The sequence below is a fragment of the Gilbertella persicaria genome (genome assembly GCF_025201335.1).
Source record: "Gilbertella persicaria strain CBS 190.32 chromosome Unknown B0P05scaffold_44, whole genome shotgun sequence".
NCBI classification, from domain to species: domain Eukaryota; kingdom Fungi; phylum Mucoromycota; class Mucoromycetes; order Mucorales; family Choanephoraceae; genus Gilbertella; species Gilbertella persicaria.
The window spans coordinates 38625-57236 of record NW_026252005.1 but is presented as its reverse complement, the minus strand read 5'-3'; the positions used below and the strand labels follow the sequence as shown (position 1 = coordinate 57236).

Sequence of the window (18612 nt, the reverse complement as noted above, 5' to 3'; positions counted from 1 at the left end):
TAGAGAGCAGTTAGGACTCTTTTATGATACAGATAGAAAAATAAAAGAATGAGAACACAAAATTCATTTTTATTTTACAGCTTTTAAATGTTCACTGTTTAGTAGTTATAAGAAAATGTTTGAACTGATCAGTGCGTATGCATAAAAGATGGCCGATGCTTACAATTAGATCTCAGCTGTTTAGCATTACACAACTTTGAAGATAATTATTTTACAACATCATACAAATTTATTTAAAATTTAATTAAGGGTGGGGATTTTGAGGGGATTCTAATATGTATATATTTTTTTACAACATCTTGTTTTTTTTTTTTTTTTTTTTTTTTTTTTTTTTTACTGAGCTAATGCAACAGCAACACTGTAAGCACCACTGTGACTAATTGAGACATTTACGTTCTTGACACCAGCAGCAGAAGCAGCGCTTAAAGCTTTACCGGTCAAAACAACTTCAGGAGCACCAACTTCGTTACTCTTAATTTCAATTTCCTTCAAAGGAGCAGCGGCACCGTCAGAGGGAATCTTACCATAAGAAGAGATGGCTTTGAAGACGGCTTCTTTAGCTGACCAACGACCTGTGAAGCTAGCCTGGGGATCGGGGCGGGCTTGACAGTATTCAATTTCGGCAGCAGTAAAGTTGCGTTCAAGGAAGGTAGCACTTTCAATGTTAACAGCATTAGTCAATTCAACATCAACTCCAACACCTCTCTTGCCAGCTTGTTGTTCAGTCAGAGAAGCAAGAATGCTTTTGGTCACTTCAGCATCACCAGCTGTGGGGGCAGCGAGGTTAGCAGACTTGTTAGTAAAGTGGTAAGACTTCTTTTCCTTTGAGTATTCAACACGAGCACTGGGGTTAAGATAAACGGTAAATTCAAGGTCGTCAGAGTAAGGAGCTTCATTCTTGACTTGAACAAAGTCAGCAACACCAGTAATGGAGTCATGAAGGTAACGATAAGTCTTGGCATAACGTTGAGCGTTCTTGGCCTTGTAAGCATTGTATTGAGATTCTTCCAAAGCACCAAAGACATAGTCAGGATGAATAATCAAAATTTCACCACCAGCTTGACCGAAACCGAAGGACTTGAGGAGACCAGCCTTCAAGCCATCAGTTTGAATAGAGCGAGAGGGATAGACAATGTATTCAAAGTCCTTCATGACAATATCAATATTATCAGCATTGCGGTTACCGGGGATGAGACCACTAAGCAAACATTGCATCATACCATTTGCCATCCAAGAAGCGGCAGGGCCCTTAGGATGACCAGTCAAATACTTTTGAGTAATGGCCAAAAGAGCATTACCCTTAGAACGACCGAGATGCTTCAATTGAGAGTTGAGGACACGAGATTCATTCTTATCGTTAGCCTTAGTAGAGGTACCGTGGAAGGAAGCAACATTGATATCATCAATGGTCAAACCATAGACAGCAAGGGCACCACGAATAGGAGCAATGCTAGAATCATTCTTGAAGAATTGATGATTGAATGTAGACAAGCATTCCTTTTCTTGACGCTTAGCTTCACTGTGGATGAAAGTAGTACGTTCTTCAATCCAAGATTGTTCTTCTTCAGGAGCAAGCTCACCAGAAGCCTTGAGTTCATCCAATTCTTCACGCAAGAGTTCATATTCACTTTCAACCCAAGCCTTGATTTGAGCACGGCGAGCCTTGATTTGTCTAGCACGGTAGTTGAAGTTCAACAAGGGAGAAGCTCTCTTGCCAGAACCTTCACGAGCAGTGGTCAGGATACCAGCACCAGGAGCAGGGACGGAACGACCTTCCTTGTCAGTGGCAGTGCTGCTGAGAGCAATGATACCATAGATAGGAGAACCAATTTCAATGGCAGTAGCAGCAGACATAAGGATGTGGTTAGCAGAACCGTGAGCTTCCATAAAACCATTTCTGGATGTAGTAGCAGGACGAGACATTTCAGAAGGAGTACGACCATGAGCAAATTCATCAACAGCGTTAGAAGTAGCCTTCATGTTAGCGAATTCGTAACTGGATTCTTCAGTAATATCTTCAGTAGCACCAGCAATCATGATCTTGGCTTTACCGGTCAAGAGAGATTCACAAGCCAATTCGATAGAAACAGCAGAAGTAGCACAAGCGTTGACAGGAGTCTTGATAGGACCAGATGATGAGAGAAGCAACATGTTGATCCAAGCAGGCATGGTGTTAATGAAAGATTCTTGCAAGATATCCTTTTGAACAGGCTTATCAAGGAGACGATCACGGAAGAGACCTCTTTGAGAGAGTTGACCACCGACACCGGAACCAGTACTGTTACCGATTTCAGAAACGTGGACATACTTGAAGAATTCGTAAGGGTCAGTAATACCAGCAGAGACAAAGGCTTCAACAGTAGAGACAATGTTAAACAAGGTGACAGGGTCGACTTGATCAACGATATCCTTAGGAACACCATAACGAGTAGCATCCCAACCAGTAGGAATTTGACCAGCGACAAGACGGTCAAAGCGAAGAGCCTTAGGAACATACAAAGTAGCACCCTTACGCAAGACAACACACCAGTCACCATTGGCATTTTCGTAGACATCAGCCTTATCTTCTTGTTGAAGCTTGAAGTGGTCAGCTTCTTCCTTGGAACATTCGAAAGGTTCAAGATCATGATCAACAACAATTTCTTGCATAAGCATCTTCTTTTCAGGGTTGTAGCCATCCATAACAGTAGGATCTATGTATGATGATTAAATTATCTATTGTAATGCATTCTTTTTATAACTTACCAATCAAACGGATACCAGAGTGTTCAAGGATTTGCTTTTCATACTTAGACTTAATATCCTTTTCTTCAACAGGTTCGCCAGATTTAGCATCCAACCAGCCAGAGTAGAATTTGCCATTCTTCAAGTTACCATTGTGGTGCTTGATGTAGCCCATGATCCAGGCCATTTCAATGCAACCCTCAAGAGAGAATTCACCATGAGCTTCCATTTCCCAACGAGTTCTAGCATTACCCCAAGGAGACACTTCACCGAAACCAGCAACAACAATCACTTGATCAAGGTCAAGCATACCCTTAAGATAACCGAGATGATTAAGAGCATCATAAGGCTTGAGAGTAGGGAAGTCGAACTTCATGTTGGCACGAGGAGTGATGTTGTGAGGTTTGTGTTTGCGTTCAGCTTCTTCACCAAAGACAGTCTTGAAATCAAGAGCGTTTTCAGCATCAATAGCCCTACGGATTTCAGCAGTTTCACGGATTTCCTTACGCAAATTGGCACTGATTTCATTCAAGTTGGTAATGAAGTGAAGACCACCGTTAAGATCAGCCCAAACAGGTTCGTTTTGACAGAGTTCAACAATGGAGGGGTGCATAAGACCAAGGATGTTGAATGACATTTCAACAGTAGAGAAAGTTCTGACACCAAGGGCTTCAATACCTTCAGCAACCATGTTGTTAGCACTCATTAAACCAGTACCACGAGTCCAACCAATGACAGCACCAGCAATAAGCAAGTAGCTAGACCAGCTTTCAGAGTACCATCTGTTGAAGAGAGTTTCTAAGGAAATCTTAGATTCACCATAGAGACCATCAGCACCGAAAGTACCATGGTTAGGAGACAAAGGCAAAATGACTTGAGCAGGACGAGTATCAGAGCCAATCTTTTGCTTGTGAGTCTTGACATTACCCAACATACGAAGAAGGTTGGTTAACATGATACGGTGAGCAAGTTCAGACTTGGAATCAATAGCATCAATTTCACGACCGTTTTCGGGGATAGCAGCGAAAGGAATGATGAAATCAAGATCCCAGTTGAGGCCCTTAGGATCGTAGATGTAATCGACTAAAGCGTCAACATCTTGCTTAGCACCTTGGTTGAAGGGAACAACAACAAGTTCAGAACCCTTAGAACCATAGCTTTCATAGATGGATTGGAAGTATTGAGTAACTTCACGGCTGTAACGAGAAGTAGTAACAACAACCTTAGCACCACCAGAAATAAGACCCTTCATAATTTCAGAACCAATAGAGTCTCTACCAGCACCAGTCAAGAGGACACACTTGTCAGCAAAAGTGATACCCTTTTCAGCAATCTCAGTTAAGACATTGAGGTAAGAGGATGTCAACTTGCTGCTAAATTCCCAACCAGAAGATTCGCTAGGGTTCTTCTTCTTAAGATGCAAGAAGGGAATAGTTTCAGTCTTAGCAGCCTTGTCAGAAAGACGCTTACGTTCAGGTCTATTGACATTAGAAGCACGGCGTTGACGAGATCTTTCTTCCTTGACGATGGAGCTAGACATGGACATAGCACGTAAGACATCAGCGTAAAGATCTTTGATAGCCAACTTGGTACTCTTCTTCAACTTGTTTTCGCTACGGATGATCTTGTAAATACGACCGAGATCTTGTTGAACCTTGAGACGGTTAGAGTACTCAGAGACCTTAGAACCAGCAGTCATATCCTTGACATAGTCAGACAACTTACGACAGCCAGGACGAGGAACTTCAGCATAGCCAATGTCACCCTTCTCAGAAACAGAAGTCTTGGGGCCAGTGGGGAAACCAACATCTTTATAGACAGGGCTTTCAGCGAGAACATCAACACAGTTTTCAATCAAAGCTTCACCAAACTCCTTAGCAAGACGGTAAGTTTCACCCTTATCACCGTTACAGTTTTCAACATTGTAACGCATGTAGTCGATCAATTGAGGATAAGCACGGTTCATGATACGCAAGCACTTGGCTGTAACTTCACGATCAACGATAGCAAGCTTACCAAAGATGATATCATACCACATTTCAAGAGCTTCTTGACGAGACCAGTTCCAGTAAGAGTCATAACGACGAGCCTTAAGAGGAGTGAAGGTAGGCTTGATACCTTCAGCATAAACATCACCATGTTCAGCGAGCCACAAGTCTAATTCCGCTTGCAACTTAGCAGTGGTGGTCTTTTCTTGTTCATACTTCTTGTGGCCATCACGCAAGTCCTTTTGAAGGTACTTGGCATACAAGTTCAATTGTTGGTAAATCAAAGCATCTTGCTTAGCCTTCAAAGCATCAAATTCTTCACTGTTGATGACAGCAACAGCGGCGCCACCAGCACCACCAGCAGCAGCACCAGAGCCAGGGGCAGACAAAGTAATACCAGCTCTTTTAGCATAAGCTTGAGCAACAGAGTCCAACCAAGCCTTAGCTTCAGGTTCAGAACCAAAACGAGCAGGAGGTTCCATAGTGATAGCAATTAAGAGAGCACCATCAATGCGACCAGGACCCAAACCATAAGAGGTAGAGAGATAGGTCTTAGCATTGTTCAAGGTAAAACCACCAGGCATCTTAGCACCAATCATCTTAGCAACCAAAGAACTAGAGTGCTTACCAAGAGTACCAGGGAAACTGCCGTTCAAAGCGCTACCAAGTTCATCCAAAGGAGTTTCTTCAGACTTTTCAGGAACAGCATTACTGAATTCCTTTTGCAAGTCACCAAGAATTTCGTTTTGAAGGGTAGATTTGCCACCAACTAAGTCCTTAATAGCCTTAGATAAGGGAACTTCATCAATACTCTTCTTTAACTTTTGAGCAATGACAGCGTGAAGAATTTCGGTGGCAGTAACAGGAACATCACTGACAGCAGCGGCGGGACCAGCAGCGGCAGGGGAAGGAGCGGCAGCAACAGGTGCCGCAGCAGCAGGAGTAGCAGCAGGAGTAGCAGCAGGGGTAGCAGTAGGTGCAGCATCAGTAGCTGGAGCGGCTTCTTCTTCGATGTTTTCAAACTCGTAGTAAATTTCCTTAGCATCTTTGGAAATAGACAAGTTTTGACGACGGTTACTCAAAGCGTTATCGTAAGCTTGGTACTTGAGATTCAAAGTACGAACAGCCATACCACTAAGAGTAGGAGAAGGACCAACTTCAATGAGACGTTCAATTTGGTAATTCTTAAACAATTGATCTTGAGTTTCAATCCAACGAACAGGAGAAGCGAATTGGTAAGCCAAAAGTTCAATCAAGAGAATGTAACCAAGACGTTGTTGTTGAGCAGGAGTAACGTACTTGTCGTCAGACCAGTTCTTCAAGACCTTAGCCAAACGAGGACTAGAAGTCAACTTGTGAACATCTTCAATGTAGCTCTTGTCAGTGCTGAAAGGCTTGGCAGTCAAGTTAGGAATGTACTTGGCAGTCAATTGAGCAACATTGATATCAGAGGGGTCAAACTTCTTAGCCAAGAAAGTACGGAAAGGAGTGACACCACTGAGCAAGAAAGAAGAGTGGAAAGGAACATCAATACCAGGAAGAGGTACAGTAGCATGACCACGTTCAAGGACGATACGACCCTTTGCTTGCTTAGCCTTGGTCTTTTCAAAAGCACCATCAATGATTTCATACAAGTGCTTCTTAACATCTTCAAGAGACATAGTTTCCATCAACTTTTGAAGATCAATGTTGGCAGTCTTGATGTAGTTCAAAACGTTGGTAAGAGCATCAAGGTTTTGAATAGCACCAGCAGCAACATATTGCCAGTTTTCAACGTTGAAGTTGACGATTTCCAAAACGTCACCACCACGGCGAGCAATAGCATCAACAACGTAACGGAGAGCAGTATCATTAAAAGTCTTGGAAACACGGGCAGGGTTGACAGCGGCCATACCATAGTTGGAACGACCTTCTTCATCACGCTTGACAGCAGATTGCATAGTCATACCACGGTAGAAGACAACATCAACGAGAGAGGTTAAAGGCAAGACATCACCAACAGAGGCCAAAGCAGCGTATTCACCAAGAGAGTGACCAGCGAAAGCACAGTTGCTTTGGATCAATTCCTTAGCACGCATGTCTTCAAAGGCAGCCTTTTCCATCAAGGTCAAAGCAGGTTGAGTGAATTGAGTGGCAAACAAGAGACCAGTAGGAGAACGGAAAGTGTAAAAGGCAGTACGTTCAGTAATACTGGGGAACAAAGGCAAAGTTTTGGTAGTACCATCAGCTTCAACAACATCGTAGGTCATGCTCATGTAGTTTTGACGAATCTTGTTACCACGAGGACCACCAAAATGGACAACCTTTTCCTTGGGGTTGCTACGGACAATCTCAATGATAGAGAAACCATAGTTTTCCATGAAGTGCTTATCAGCTTCGTCCCAAATAGCCTTGGCAACAGAAGAGCTGTCATACAAAGCCATACCCATACCTTGTTCTTGAGAACCTTGACCAGTGAAGACATAGGCAGTGACAGGTTGTTCGACTTCAGCAGTGCCTTCAACGACTTTTTCGTTATTTTGGTTAATGGTTTCAACCTTAATGATCTTACGACCATTCTTCATGCCAGTGTGATAAAGCTTGGTTTCAAGTCTATCAGAAGGCAAGACCATACCAACGAACTTGACATCGTAAGCAATGACACGACGAGGAACGTTATCGGCAGCGAAGATTTCAACGAACTTACGAGTAGAAGCACTGGTCCACATACCATGAGTGATAGTACCAGGCAACAAAGCCAAATCAGCAAAGTAAGGGTTGACGTGAATAGGGTTGAAATCACCTGAAACATTGGCATAAGGCTCGTTGGAAGCAGGAGCATGAACAACTGAAGAGTAGGTAGATTGACTAGGCATGACAGAGTAACCACCGTTTTCAAAGAAATGAGCTTGTTCAATTTCTTGAGCGTTACGCTTCAAGTATTCAATGACAGGGTTACCGTGGCTTTCGCCAGACTCATATTCAACCTTGGCAATTTCAACAAATTCCTTGGTAGAAAGTTGCATGACAACAGTACCAGTAGTCTTAACACTAGCAAAGACTTTCTTGTTCTTGTATTTGAGTTCAGTGTTTAAACGGAAGATCAAAGAGGAACCAGGAGTAACTTCGTGAGTTTCCAAAGCTTCAGTCCATTGCATCCATTCCTTTGACTTAAGGACGGCAATGTCCTTAGTATCCTTGACCTTGAATTCCATGGGAGTTTCGGTCTTGCGTTCAAAGGTGTGTTCAAAGTCTTCGAAGTTACCACGGTATAGGAATTGACTAGTCACTTCAAGAACAGGCTTTTCTTCACGAACAATGACACCCTTGACTTCGATCATCTTACCAGAATCAGTGTTAATGACGGCGTTGATGTGGGCAAAAGTATCAACAACATCGCCAACCTTAAGAAGTTCAGAACCTTCCAAGAGACGGTAGCCGTTACCCAAGTGAACAAGTCTCAAGAGATCACCATCAATGACCTTAGGGAAGATGGCCTTCATAATAGCCTTCCAACCAACAACAATGGCGAAATCCATAGGAGCATAGACAACCTTTTGACCACGATCAACAAAGACTTCAGCTTGGTTGCCGACAGCTTGACAGAACTCCTTGATTTCTTCGGACTTGACGGTCTCATCCTTACCGATGAGCTTCTCATTGACAGAGACGTTCAAGAAATCATCAGTATTATCAATACCAAACCAAAGCTTGTAGTAGAAGTCCTTAATACGATCGTTACGACCTTCCATGACTTCATGGACAGGAGCGTAACCAAGTTCAGGCTTGTACTCGAATTGCAAGTTCAAAGGAATGAAGTCACTGCCTCTCTTTTCGAAGAGCTTGACATCAATAGACTTGCCAGAAATGGAGGCTTCAACAGAAGAGACATAGTCAGTAGTCTTATCAGTAGCACTCCATGTACGCTTGTCTTGGACCTTAACAGCAGTAATTTGACCATTGTTGAAAGAAACAACAACCTTTTGACCAGCACGAGGACGGAAGATGCGCTTAGCAGGGTTATCAATGAAACGCTTTCCTTGAACAATGAAAGGAGAGGTCAAGAGAGCACGAAGCCAGCTGTATTCAGGACCAGAAATAGTTTGAAGCCATTCATCTTCAGTAGGAACTTGAGTACCAACTTCATATACCTTTTCAGTAGCAGTGGAAGAAGCTTCTTGAAGAACAGTCTTTTCAATAGCAACACCACCAAGGTATTCAATTTGAGGAATAGCAGCATCCTTATAGTAACGCTCCTTCAAGCTTTCAATGTGGCTTTCGTAAATGTCACCAAGGATCTCACCAACAGGTTGGTCGACACGAGTGGCGTACTTGGCAGCGACAGGACCGTGAAGAATACAAGTACGTTGGACATCTTGATCAACAACGGCACCAAGGTCTTCAGATTGCCAGAGAGAATCTTTCTTAAACCAAATATCGAATTCCTTATCCATAACAGGAATGAAAGGAACGGGCTTTTGAAAAGGACGCTTACAAAGAGCGATGAAGTGAAGAACATCTTCAGAAGTCAAGAGTTGGCTTTCAGCTTCAGGGAATTGAGCCAAGAATTCATCAGCAAAAGGAAGAGGAGTTTCCAATTGAGTGTAGTTTTGAAGCATAGAAGGACCAGACTTCTTAGTGAAACGTTCTTCAACACGACGTAAGAAATCACCAACCAAGTCACGGAGGGTTGTATCAATCCAACGAGCTTCATGCTTGACGTAAAGCAAAGTAATCAAACGGTGAACAACTTCAGTGTAAGTCATATCTTGAAGATCAACAGCTTCGCCAGTCTTCTTTTGACCGAACCAGACCTTTTGGAAATCAGCATTCAAGCGCTTGATAATGTAGTCCTTCTTAGCCAACAAAGCAGGCAAACGCTTTTCCTTGGGCAAACTGAAAATGCCTTCATCCAATTCCTTCCAAAAACGGACACCACGAGTGGCAACTTTGTGAATAGGTTCACCAAGTTCAGAAAGAACAGTGATGATACCACCAGCGGGACCCTTGTAGGTCTTTTCCCAATCACCATCATCTACACCAGGAGCATCGACCATAGCTTGCTTGGCAGCAGGAGAAGCCAAACCTTCCTTGGCAACCATCATACGAGAACCAAAGAGGATACCATCAAAAGGCATGGGAGGATAGTCGAACTTAAGAGACCAATCACCAGTGATGTAAGGCAAGGTGTCATCAGCACCACCGAAACCAGAACCAGCAACAAGGACAATGTTAGATTGGCGACGGATAGCAGCATAAGTTTCAAGGATAGGTTGATGAACATCTTCAAAACCGTGGTGACCACCAGCACGACCACCAGTCCATTGCATGATGATAGGCATGGTGGGGTTAGCAGCAGCGATAGCAACTACTTGACGAATAGTGTCAACACTTCCGGGCTTGAAAGCAACATGACGGAGACCAGCAGCTTGTAAGTTGGCGATAATCTCATTGGCTAATTCAAGACTGGGAACACCAGCAGCGACACAAAGACCTTCCATAGGCAAACCTTCCTTACGCATAACTTGAATAAGAGGGTATTGGAAGCCCCATTGACGAACGTTCAAGAAAATGATGTTGAGAGAGATACCTTCACCAGCACGGGTGAGCTTCATAATCTTGTCAACCTTTTCACGGAGAAGATGTTCATTGAAGTGACCACCACCAGCAAGTTCAATATGGTAACCTGCATTCATAACAGCGGCAACAAAGTTCTCATTGACAGTAGCAGGTGTCATACCAGCAACCATAAGTGGGGGCTTACCCAACAAACGAGACATCTTGGTATCAACATGAACACGACCATTACTGCTAAAATGTCAATATCATAATGCTAATAGAACTATAAAAAGCTTACCTAGTGGTTTGAACCAATTTGGGTTGGAAAACCTTGGCCCAATCTTGAGAGTAAGTAACAGCACGAATATCAGCGTCAAAAAGATCAGCCTTGTAAGAAAGGTCACGGTTACTGCCTTCAAGAGAACCGGCTAAAACAATTTGTACACCGGTACCTTCCTTATTACGGTAGGTCAAACCACCGATACCTGAGGCACCACCAGGTCCAAAATCAATAATGTGGGTCAAATCCTTACCAACAATGGATTTTTCCCAATGAACATGTCTTTCACAAATAAGTTCCAACAATGACTTGGTGAGGTCGTCTGCTTCACGAAGATCTTTGCCTAAAAGTACGGTCACGTTAGGATTTTTTTTCTTTGACTATATTACCCCAACACCCCACTATTAAAATTATTATTTCCGCTTACCTGAGTCTGTAGCATAAACAGCAACCTTAAGATCCTTAGTGGTAAAGGCAAGACCATGCTTAGCAGCATCTTCTAAGATGATAGGAGTGGCAGCCTTTAAGTAGAAACTGTGGAAGGGAGCAGTGATAGGCAAGAAACGAGAAGAGAACTTGATCTTACGTTGAGAGAAAGGAATACGGGATTGGTCAAGACCAGTAGGAGCCTTAAGTTTACGCAAACTAAGGTTCAAACCATACAAAGATTGAGGAGGACCAGTGCAAACAAAGGAACGAGGACCATTGTGCAGAGTAATTTCAATCTTACGATCGGAAGCAAGGTGAGAGTTGGTTTCTTCAAGATGCTTCAAAACTTGAACTTCTCTAAGACCAGTAATGGCCAACATGGGAGTAGGGTTACCTTCGTTGTTGCCAATGGAGTCTTCAAGAACAGCAGGGTTCAAAGTAGTGGTAGGGAATACTTGTTGAGCACGAGTACCGATCCAGAACAAAAGACCCAGTGCCTTTTCAGTGTTGCTAATAAATTCTTCTTCGGTGGATGAAGCAGAAATAACAACTGAACTGATGATACCTTGACTATGACCAGTAGTACCTATTCAAATAATTGTTTAGATACTTTTGCTCATCCTCACGCTCTATTTTTTTCAACTTTACCTTCAAATAAATCACGGATTTCAGCAGGAGTACGGCCAAGAACACGGATCATCACATAGTATTGGAGAAGTTGAGTAAGACCAATCAAAGGGAAACTGACAGGAGCTGAAATGAGATATTGAAGATCAGGTCTCAATTCAGGGTTTTCCAACCAACGCAAGATATCCAAACCCTTGGAGTGAAGGACACTAGCTTCAGGACTGCGAGCGTATTCAGCCAAGACAACAGCCATACGTTCAACAAAAGGCTTGACAAGGCCTTGATAAGTCTCCCAAATATCGGCAAATTCATCAAAGTATTCTTCAATGTTACCTTGACCACCAAAGATAGCAAAGAGCTTTGCATCGCCACGAGCAGCAGCTGCAAAGAGAGCAGACTTGGCAGGAGAAGCTTCTTCAGCGGACAAGACATCGTGTTCCTTAAGAACTACGAGAGCAGAGTAGTAAGCTTGAAGAACGACTTTCTTAGACTCGGATGAAAGAGAACGAGTGATGGCATGAACATCATTCTCCTTAAGATATTGAGCACCAAAGTCGACGAAAAGGGTCCGTGCGACAGGCAAGAATTGTGATTCTTTGGCAGCACGGTCAGTGGCGAAATGCAAAAATTTGGCTGCGAGCTCAATATCAGCGATTTCTTCTACAGTTTCTTCAGCAGTAGGAAACTCTTCTCTAAGTTGTTCAGCAGGAACCCAAATATTTGTTGGCACGAGGACAGAAACCTCGGTAGTGTTTTGTTTAATAGACAAGGGACGAAGGACTTGTTGAGTATCCATTATGTATGTACTGATTGTATAGTATATGTATATAAATAATTGATGAAAAAAGATTTATCTGTCAAACAGATACAAATGTTTAGTCCGCTTTCTTTCCTTACTACTCTTTTTCACTTACCTCTTTCTCTATGAAATTACAGTAAAAAAATTACAAGCTTCTTTTTGTATGTTGTTTTATGTATATTAATTCGTTGCACAATACAAAAATATAGTTGTGTTATTCAAATTCTTCCTTTTTTAAAATGAAAATTATCTTTTTTATATTCTGTTTCCCCAAACAAAATATAATGAAATGATGTTGTAAAATTTAATGAAAATTTTCAAAGAAAAAAAGAAGTTTTGAAGAAGAAGAGAAAAAGAATGAAAAGAAAAAAGTTTTACTACTAAAATGTCATGTAAAAAATAGACCCCCATCAAACTTTGAATGCCTGATTTGGACATTTGGTAGGGGCAAAAATTGGTGCGGAGTGACTCGGAATTAACATTGTCCATTATGTATATTTGTATTATAAAACTCGATTAAGCTCCCACCCCAAAAACCAACTTGCGATGCTTGGTTGTCAGTAAGGTAGTTCTTAGTTAAAGCTATTGCTAAAGGTGTCACCACGAACAACATTTTCTTACTTCCTATCCCCAAAACTGCTTTGCTTTGTTTTTCGGCATGGCAAAGATCGATCTCATGTTGTCCTTTAAATCTGAGCTCTCTGAAACATAGAACCATTGCTTTATGGCTTAAAAGTCAAGATGGTTACACAGCCATGGACTCAGTGGACAGCCATCTTTAACCAAGTAAATTAGAGAGGGAGTTTCATTCAAAAAAACGCCTATTGAATACTCTATTGTCTAAGCCAATTAAAACAACAATCGACAACAATAAGTGGGGTTGTCATACAATTTGTTCTATACTCTCGCTCTCTCGCCCTCTCTTTTTTGCTTTTATGGACAATTTCTGTTTAGCTAATTGCACAGGAAGACAAAAAGGCAATTTAATATGCTTATTGTCATTATCATAGATTTATAGGTTTAAAAAAAGCGAAAGAAAAAGAATTAAACCCGAGTAGAAAAGACCATGGTCAGTCAACAAGCTGTAATAGACGTGTTTATGTATCGATTTTGGTTATGAAAGCACTGCTACTACGAGTATATCATATTCAGGGTTTGTTCGATACATTAAAAATGCCTTATCTTTTATCACGCATAAAATAGAAAGTATGGGGATGTGCAAAATGGGCCGATTTTTTTTTTTGGGCGCATTTTACTTGCAAGCCATTTATCTTGCCCCAATGTATTTATCAATAAAATTAAAGCGGGAAAAGCCACGGGATGCACGGAGTTGAGGATGTCAATCTTTTTTTATATTTTTGGGGTGCTCTAGATTAGATATCCAATTAGATCTTTATCCCCATACAAGAACACTAATCAACTCATGACAAATATTTTTTTCTTTCTTTCTCTTTCTTTTATTCTTCCACGTAAACCTATTTCAATCAACATACTAGATAAAATAAGTAATTAATTTATCCTCAATACACACAATAACTATAGTGTGTACTCACTCTATTTTTAATTTATGAATGCTCTAATAAAAGACATGAATTATTTTACATAATTCATGCCCCTTTTTGCTTTCTGCAATTTAAGACCCGAATCGAAGGGCATGCTTACACCTTTCAATCTGATAACAATGTTGAATAAGTCGTTGTGTTCAATTGCACAGCAAGCTAAATTAGTCAATTCTATTATTCGTCATCTTCTGAAACCATTCTGCTGACGGAGATTCTAATTTATCTTTCTATTTTTTTTTCTTTTTGTCTTTTCTCTCTCTTGTGTCTCTCTTTTTTCACATTATGTACAGGCTTCTCTTACTATTGATTTTTATATTACAGAGTGCGTTACTACAAGCCGCCGGCATAGAAAACCCAGTGTTTTGGGAGCGTAGTTTTACAATCAATATCTCGAATCCTAATAGTATAGGAACTCTAATACAAACTACTTCATACATGGCTACTTCACAAGATTTCCAAGGCATTTATGTTGATAATAACCCTCGTAATGCACCTGATGTAATGCAATGCTTAAATTTATCTTTTTCTAAGATGTCTAATTATATATTTAACAGAGAATTATTTTCAATTTTGGAGAAAGCTGTCCTTCCTCTAATACGACAATGGATACACTTCGGCAAATCAATTTCAACAGTATCCAAGCAGCAGCAATTCAAAGAGCAGAGAAAATAGCGCTGGTGAAACGAGGCAATTGTAGCTGGAGTGAGAAAGTTAAGACAGTCAACCAGTTATCAACAGCCAACACAATCAACATTTCGGCTGTCTTTATCTACGATAATGATACTCATGGCAATAGTATTGATATACAAAGAACTGCTGTTACAGGCTCGGGTAGCATAGCTCCTCCTATTTACCCTGATGCATTGCCTGTTGCTCGTTCTGTCTTGAACATGACTGATAATGATTTAGACCCTTCCAGCCCTTCTACAACAACTGTTTATTTTGTACCTTATATATATGGCAATCAATTTGTTCAAAGAATCAACCAAATGTACAATGCAAGCAACCCTGACATGAGACAATATTGGCTATTGACGCCTTATTTGGAAGAAGTGAGTTGGGGCTATTCTGGTGGTGATGGCTTCTTCTCTACAGGCCGAGGTTATTTATCTTACATCATTGCACTTGCTGCCATCTTTCTGATAGGTAAGTTTTATCATGTGCTTATGTGTCTGATGCTCATTTTGTGTGCTAGGTGTCATTGTGATACGCTGGTGGAAGATTCGACGTATGCGAAATGAACTTGCTAATGGTTACAATGGATACAGTGGCAACAATGGCTTCCCTATGCAACCTAGAAATAATCAACTTGATCCTCTTCCTGTGGATATTGTTAATAGTATGCCAATCGACAAGTATTCTGTTGACTTGATTAAGAATATCAACTGCGCCATTTGTTTAGAGGATTTTGCGCCCGGCAAAAATGACGTTCGAATCTTACCTTGTGGTCATGGATTTTGTGTGCTATGTATTGATCCCTGGCTTACTCAAAAATCAACCATGTGTCCTATTTGTAAATGGGATTGTTTGCCTGTTGATCTTCGTCGAGAAAGAGAGCAACAACAACAACAACAACAAGCAAATGTAGACAATTCGGCAGTCGCAGTTGATATGACGCCTGGTCTTTCTCATACACAAGAACAGCCTTTAGGAGAAGCAAATCATTCACAGCATTCTACGATTATACCACCACCTATTCTCCCTGCTTCTTCTCCCCCTTCTCCTCCACTTAACTCCAAAAACCCTTTTATTGATAGAGAAACATCCTCATCTACACCTAAGAATGAAGAGACAGTTGAAAATTCAATTACTACACCATTCTCTAATACAAACGAAGCTTCCTCAAGTACTGCTGATTTATTAGAGAAGAAGGATCCAGCAACAAAGCACTAATTCTATGTTGTATATAATTTATTGCTGTATAATAATAATAAACTAATATGTTTTTTCGTTCGACTAAATCAGGAAATTGCCTTGTTTACAACATGAGCTTATTTGTATATTTGTTTTCTCTCTCTTTCTCTCTCTTTCTCTCTCTCTATTTCTTATTTTTGTCTTATGCAAGAAATATACCCAAATCAAACTGTTTTGCCAGTTCGACGAAGGTTTCAAATATGTGGCTTCCTTGATATGTCTTATGGTGGCCCTTTTGTGTGTTTTATATGGCTCGTAAAGTATTTGAGTATTTATAGAAGTTTTTTATTCAAGTCATTATAGGTAATCAATATGTATACATGCGTACTCGCATTTCAAAAGAGAAGTCGTAAGCTCATATGCATAATTAACTTTTTAAATATTAAATCTTGCATTATAGCGGTCTTTTCTTACCTGAACAATGCGGCATTGATTATACAAGGAGTCATCTGTCTTTTGTTTTTTATCTCAGCTTTAATATCTCTCTATTCGTTTTCTTTGGTAAGTAGAGGCAAACTCATGAAAAAGAGTTTGAAAAATAGGATAGGCAAGACCATGGCAATTAAGAAGGTCACATCGATTGACGTGGATTATGGTCATTTTTTTCTTATCGGATTTCTTTGCTAATATTGTACTGTTTGGTGTTCAAAAAGAACAATTCAAAGACTGGTGTATTGGACAATCTCGACAGGATACAACTTATTATTTGTTTACGCACATGCCTTACAATAGTACATTCAATCAAGATACCCAATTGACATTTGCATCAAAAAGCCCTACTTCTAATTTATATAATTGCACTCGATTATGGGAAGATGAAGTCAAATTCGCTTGTGTTTTATATGTCATTTTATTCACACTTTATGTAAGCATTGGTCAGATGATAAACATTTACCTAAATTTAGGTTCATTTTGCTTTCTGCTTTTGGCGATTTACTCAAGAGAGATGGAGCGCGTATGAAGCCATGTTAAGACTCAACATGATGCCAAACGAAGCCATGGTGCCCAATAATTTCAGTATGACAAACAACAACACAAACACAATGATGATGAACTTGGCACCAAAAGATCGAAATAAGAAGACCGAGGAAGGCCAAAAAAGTTTAGCTGAGATGACAAGAGCCTTTTTACAAAAAACATTCACAAGATAAAGAAAGTAGCCTTTTTATTGTACATTGAAACAGTAATAAATAAAATATACAGGATTCTAGTGTTCTTAATCGGTAGTACGCTTGAATTCATACACTTTTTCATTGCCCTTAAAAGGAACACCTAATTCCACAAGCTTTTTGAAAGCTGCAGCGAAATCTTTGAAGAACTTGTCTTCGTCCTTTGCATAGAGATCAAAATATTTCTTGAATTCCTTATCGTTATACATGGAAATTTCAGCAGGCAACATCATAACATCTGTGTTATTCTTATCAACCCATTGCCAACCACCATGAGGCAACTCCTTCTTGACCCAAGTACGAGTAGAAATAGCCTTGTAATATTCGTTTGAAAAAACAGTAGGAGCTTCTTGCCAAGGGCCTTCAAATCCGCTACGTTCAGGATGGCAACGGCCAAGGGCATGGCCACCAGTCAAAGCAACAATTTCTTGATCATCAAAACCCTATGTGTGTATGTGTGTGTGAGAATCCGAGATTCACTCGTACTTTGTGTAACACTTACCATTCTATAGAAAATATCACGAATGTGGTCTTGCTTCTTAGTAGCATCAGGAAGGCGGCCATCAGGAGTACAAGGCTTAGCGTCTTCTAAAGCATCTTGACGACCAGGTCTCCAAGAAATGGTAGGACCACCCTAAAACAATAGATGAGCATTTATCATAATAGTTTCAAATGCGTACCAGTTCTTGAATAGCACAAACACCAGCCAATGTCCAAAGATCACCATAACTAATCTCAGGGTATTTGACATGAATCTTTTCTAAAATGGTACGAGCAATATCTAAACCGTTGTTGGCAGCATGCAAGGACTCAGGCTTGAAACCTATTTTTTTTTTTAGTAATTCACACTGAAATCATTTGTAACATACGCATGGTTGCACCATTACTACCACCGGTCTTTGTTTCTTTATCATAAGTACCAGAAGCGTGCCAGGCAAGACGAACAAGGACAGGACCATAAGAACCGTCATCATAGCTAATACCAATCGTGAATAAGTTGTGAAAAATGTTTGAATGACTTACTCTGAGTTCTCATCAAGTAATTCTGCAATATCGTTATAAACTTGTTGGTAATCAATGTTCTTGTTTTCCTTTTCATTAGTCAAAGTTTGTGTTTGAATGGATTGAGCAGAGTTGTAATAATAACCAGCAACACCGCCGAGAGAAGCCAAAGCTACTCAATAATAAGCATTTCAAGCACGAAATGGAAAAAAGAAAAAAACTTACTGAGGAATAAAAGGCCACCAGATCCACCCTTTTTAGGGGCATCAGTAGAAGCGTATCCACGATGTTGGATCATAGTAGCAGGACGAACTCGAGAAGCGCCCAAGATAGATCCTGATGCAATGGCTGCAACACGAGGATTGACACGAGCGGTTTTAGTAAAAGCAGAACGAAGAGAATTCATTAATGTAAGAAGACAATGAGAAAAGAAAAGTGAAAAAATCGAGACAGAAAAAAGTTTATTTATATGTACCTTTTATGCTTATATTATCCAATCAGACTATTGATGACTAACACAAGCCAGTATGTCTGAAATTTTTTTTAACTGGCCTATCAAATGAACGATTAGTAAAAGGGG

General features: G+C 40.6%; 4 protein-coding genes across 4 annotated transcripts; 2 read left to right on the top strand and 2 right to left on the bottom strand.

Annotated features, from left to right (window-relative positions):
• Positions 1-333: 333 nt before the first annotated feature.
• On the bottom strand, positions 334-12382 carry B0P05DRAFT_477080 (fatty acid synthase; the record flags this gene model as incomplete). The annotated part of the gene is made up of 5 exons (XM_051574946.1): positions 334-2693; positions 2746-10499; positions 10549-10873; positions 10958-11545; positions 11608-12382. The coding sequence occupies 5 exons, from the start codon at positions 12380-12382 to the stop codon at positions 334-336; spliced, it is 11802 nt and encodes a 3933-aa protein (XP_051431478.1).
• Positions 12383-14181: 1799 nt separating this feature from the next.
• Positions 14182-15908, top strand: B0P05DRAFT_556011 (uncharacterized protein). The gene is made up of 3 exons (XM_051579861.1): positions 14182-14445; positions 14502-15093; positions 15143-15908. Exons 1-3 carry the CDS (start codon positions 14230-14232, stop codon positions 15838-15840), a joined length of 1506 nt encoding a protein of 501 aa, XP_051431477.1. The 5' UTR covers positions 14182-14229; the 3' UTR covers positions 15841-15908.
• Positions 15909-15948: 40 nt separating this feature from the next.
• On the top strand, positions 15949-17059 carry B0P05DRAFT_640329 (uncharacterized protein). The gene is made up of 5 exons (XM_051583742.1): positions 15949-16116; positions 16165-16210; positions 16262-16362; positions 16409-16726; positions 16767-17059. The coding sequence occupies exons 1-5, from the start codon at positions 16006-16008 to the stop codon at positions 17010-17012; spliced, it is 822 nt and encodes a 273-aa protein (XP_051431476.1). The 5' UTR covers positions 15949-16005; the 3' UTR covers positions 17013-17059.
• B0P05DRAFT_556006 (heme peroxidase) lies at positions 17060-18609 on the bottom strand. Its single transcript, XM_051579860.1, has 6 exons — positions 18258-18609; positions 18054-18204; positions 17900-18006; positions 17711-17853; positions 17533-17664; positions 17060-17473 (listed from the first exon to the last, which is right to left on the bottom strand). The coding sequence occupies exons 1-6, from the start codon at positions 18436-18438 to the stop codon at positions 17078-17080; spliced, it is 1110 nt and encodes a 369-aa protein (XP_051431475.1). The 5' UTR covers positions 18439-18609; the 3' UTR covers positions 17060-17077.
• Between the last annotated feature and the right edge of the window lie 3 nt (positions 18610-18612).

Bases quoted from the DNA above. Each gene is read 5' to 3' on its own strand.
- B0P05DRAFT_556011 (XM_051579861.1), top strand. From the start codon at position 14,230: ATGTACAGGCTTCTCTTACTATTGATTTTTATATTACAGAGTGCGTTA. The intron at 14,446-14,501 runs GTAATGCAATGC...TATATTTAACAG, and splicing joins ACCCTCGTAATGCACCTGAT to AGAATTATTTTCAATTTTGG. The intron at 15,094-15,142 runs GTAAGTTTTATC...TTTGTGTGCTAG, and splicing joins TGCTGCCATCTTTCTGATAG to GTGTCATTGTGATACGCTGG.
- B0P05DRAFT_640329 (XM_051583742.1), top strand. From the start codon at position 16,006: ATGCAAGAAATATACCCAAATCAAACTGTTTTGCCAGTTCGACGAAGG. The intron at 16,117-16,164 runs GTAAAGTATTTG...AAGTCATTATAG, and splicing joins TTGTGTGTTTTATATGGCTC to GTAATCAATATGTATACATG. The intron at 16,727-16,766 runs GTAAGCATTGGT...ACCTAAATTTAG, and splicing joins TCATTTTATTCACACTTTAT to GTTCATTTTGCTTTCTGCTT.
- B0P05DRAFT_556006 (XM_051579860.1), bottom strand. From the start codon at position 18,438: ATGAATTCTCTTCGTTCTGCTTTTACTAAAACCGCTCGTGTCAATCCT. The intron at 18,007-18,053 runs GTAAGTCATTCA...GATTGGTATTAG, and splicing joins TTACTTGATGAGAACTCAGA to CTATGATGACGGTTCTTATG. The intron at 17,665-17,710 runs GTACGCATTTGA...CTATTGTTTTAG, and splicing joins TTTGTGCTATTCAAGAACTG to GGTGGTCCTACCATTTCTTG.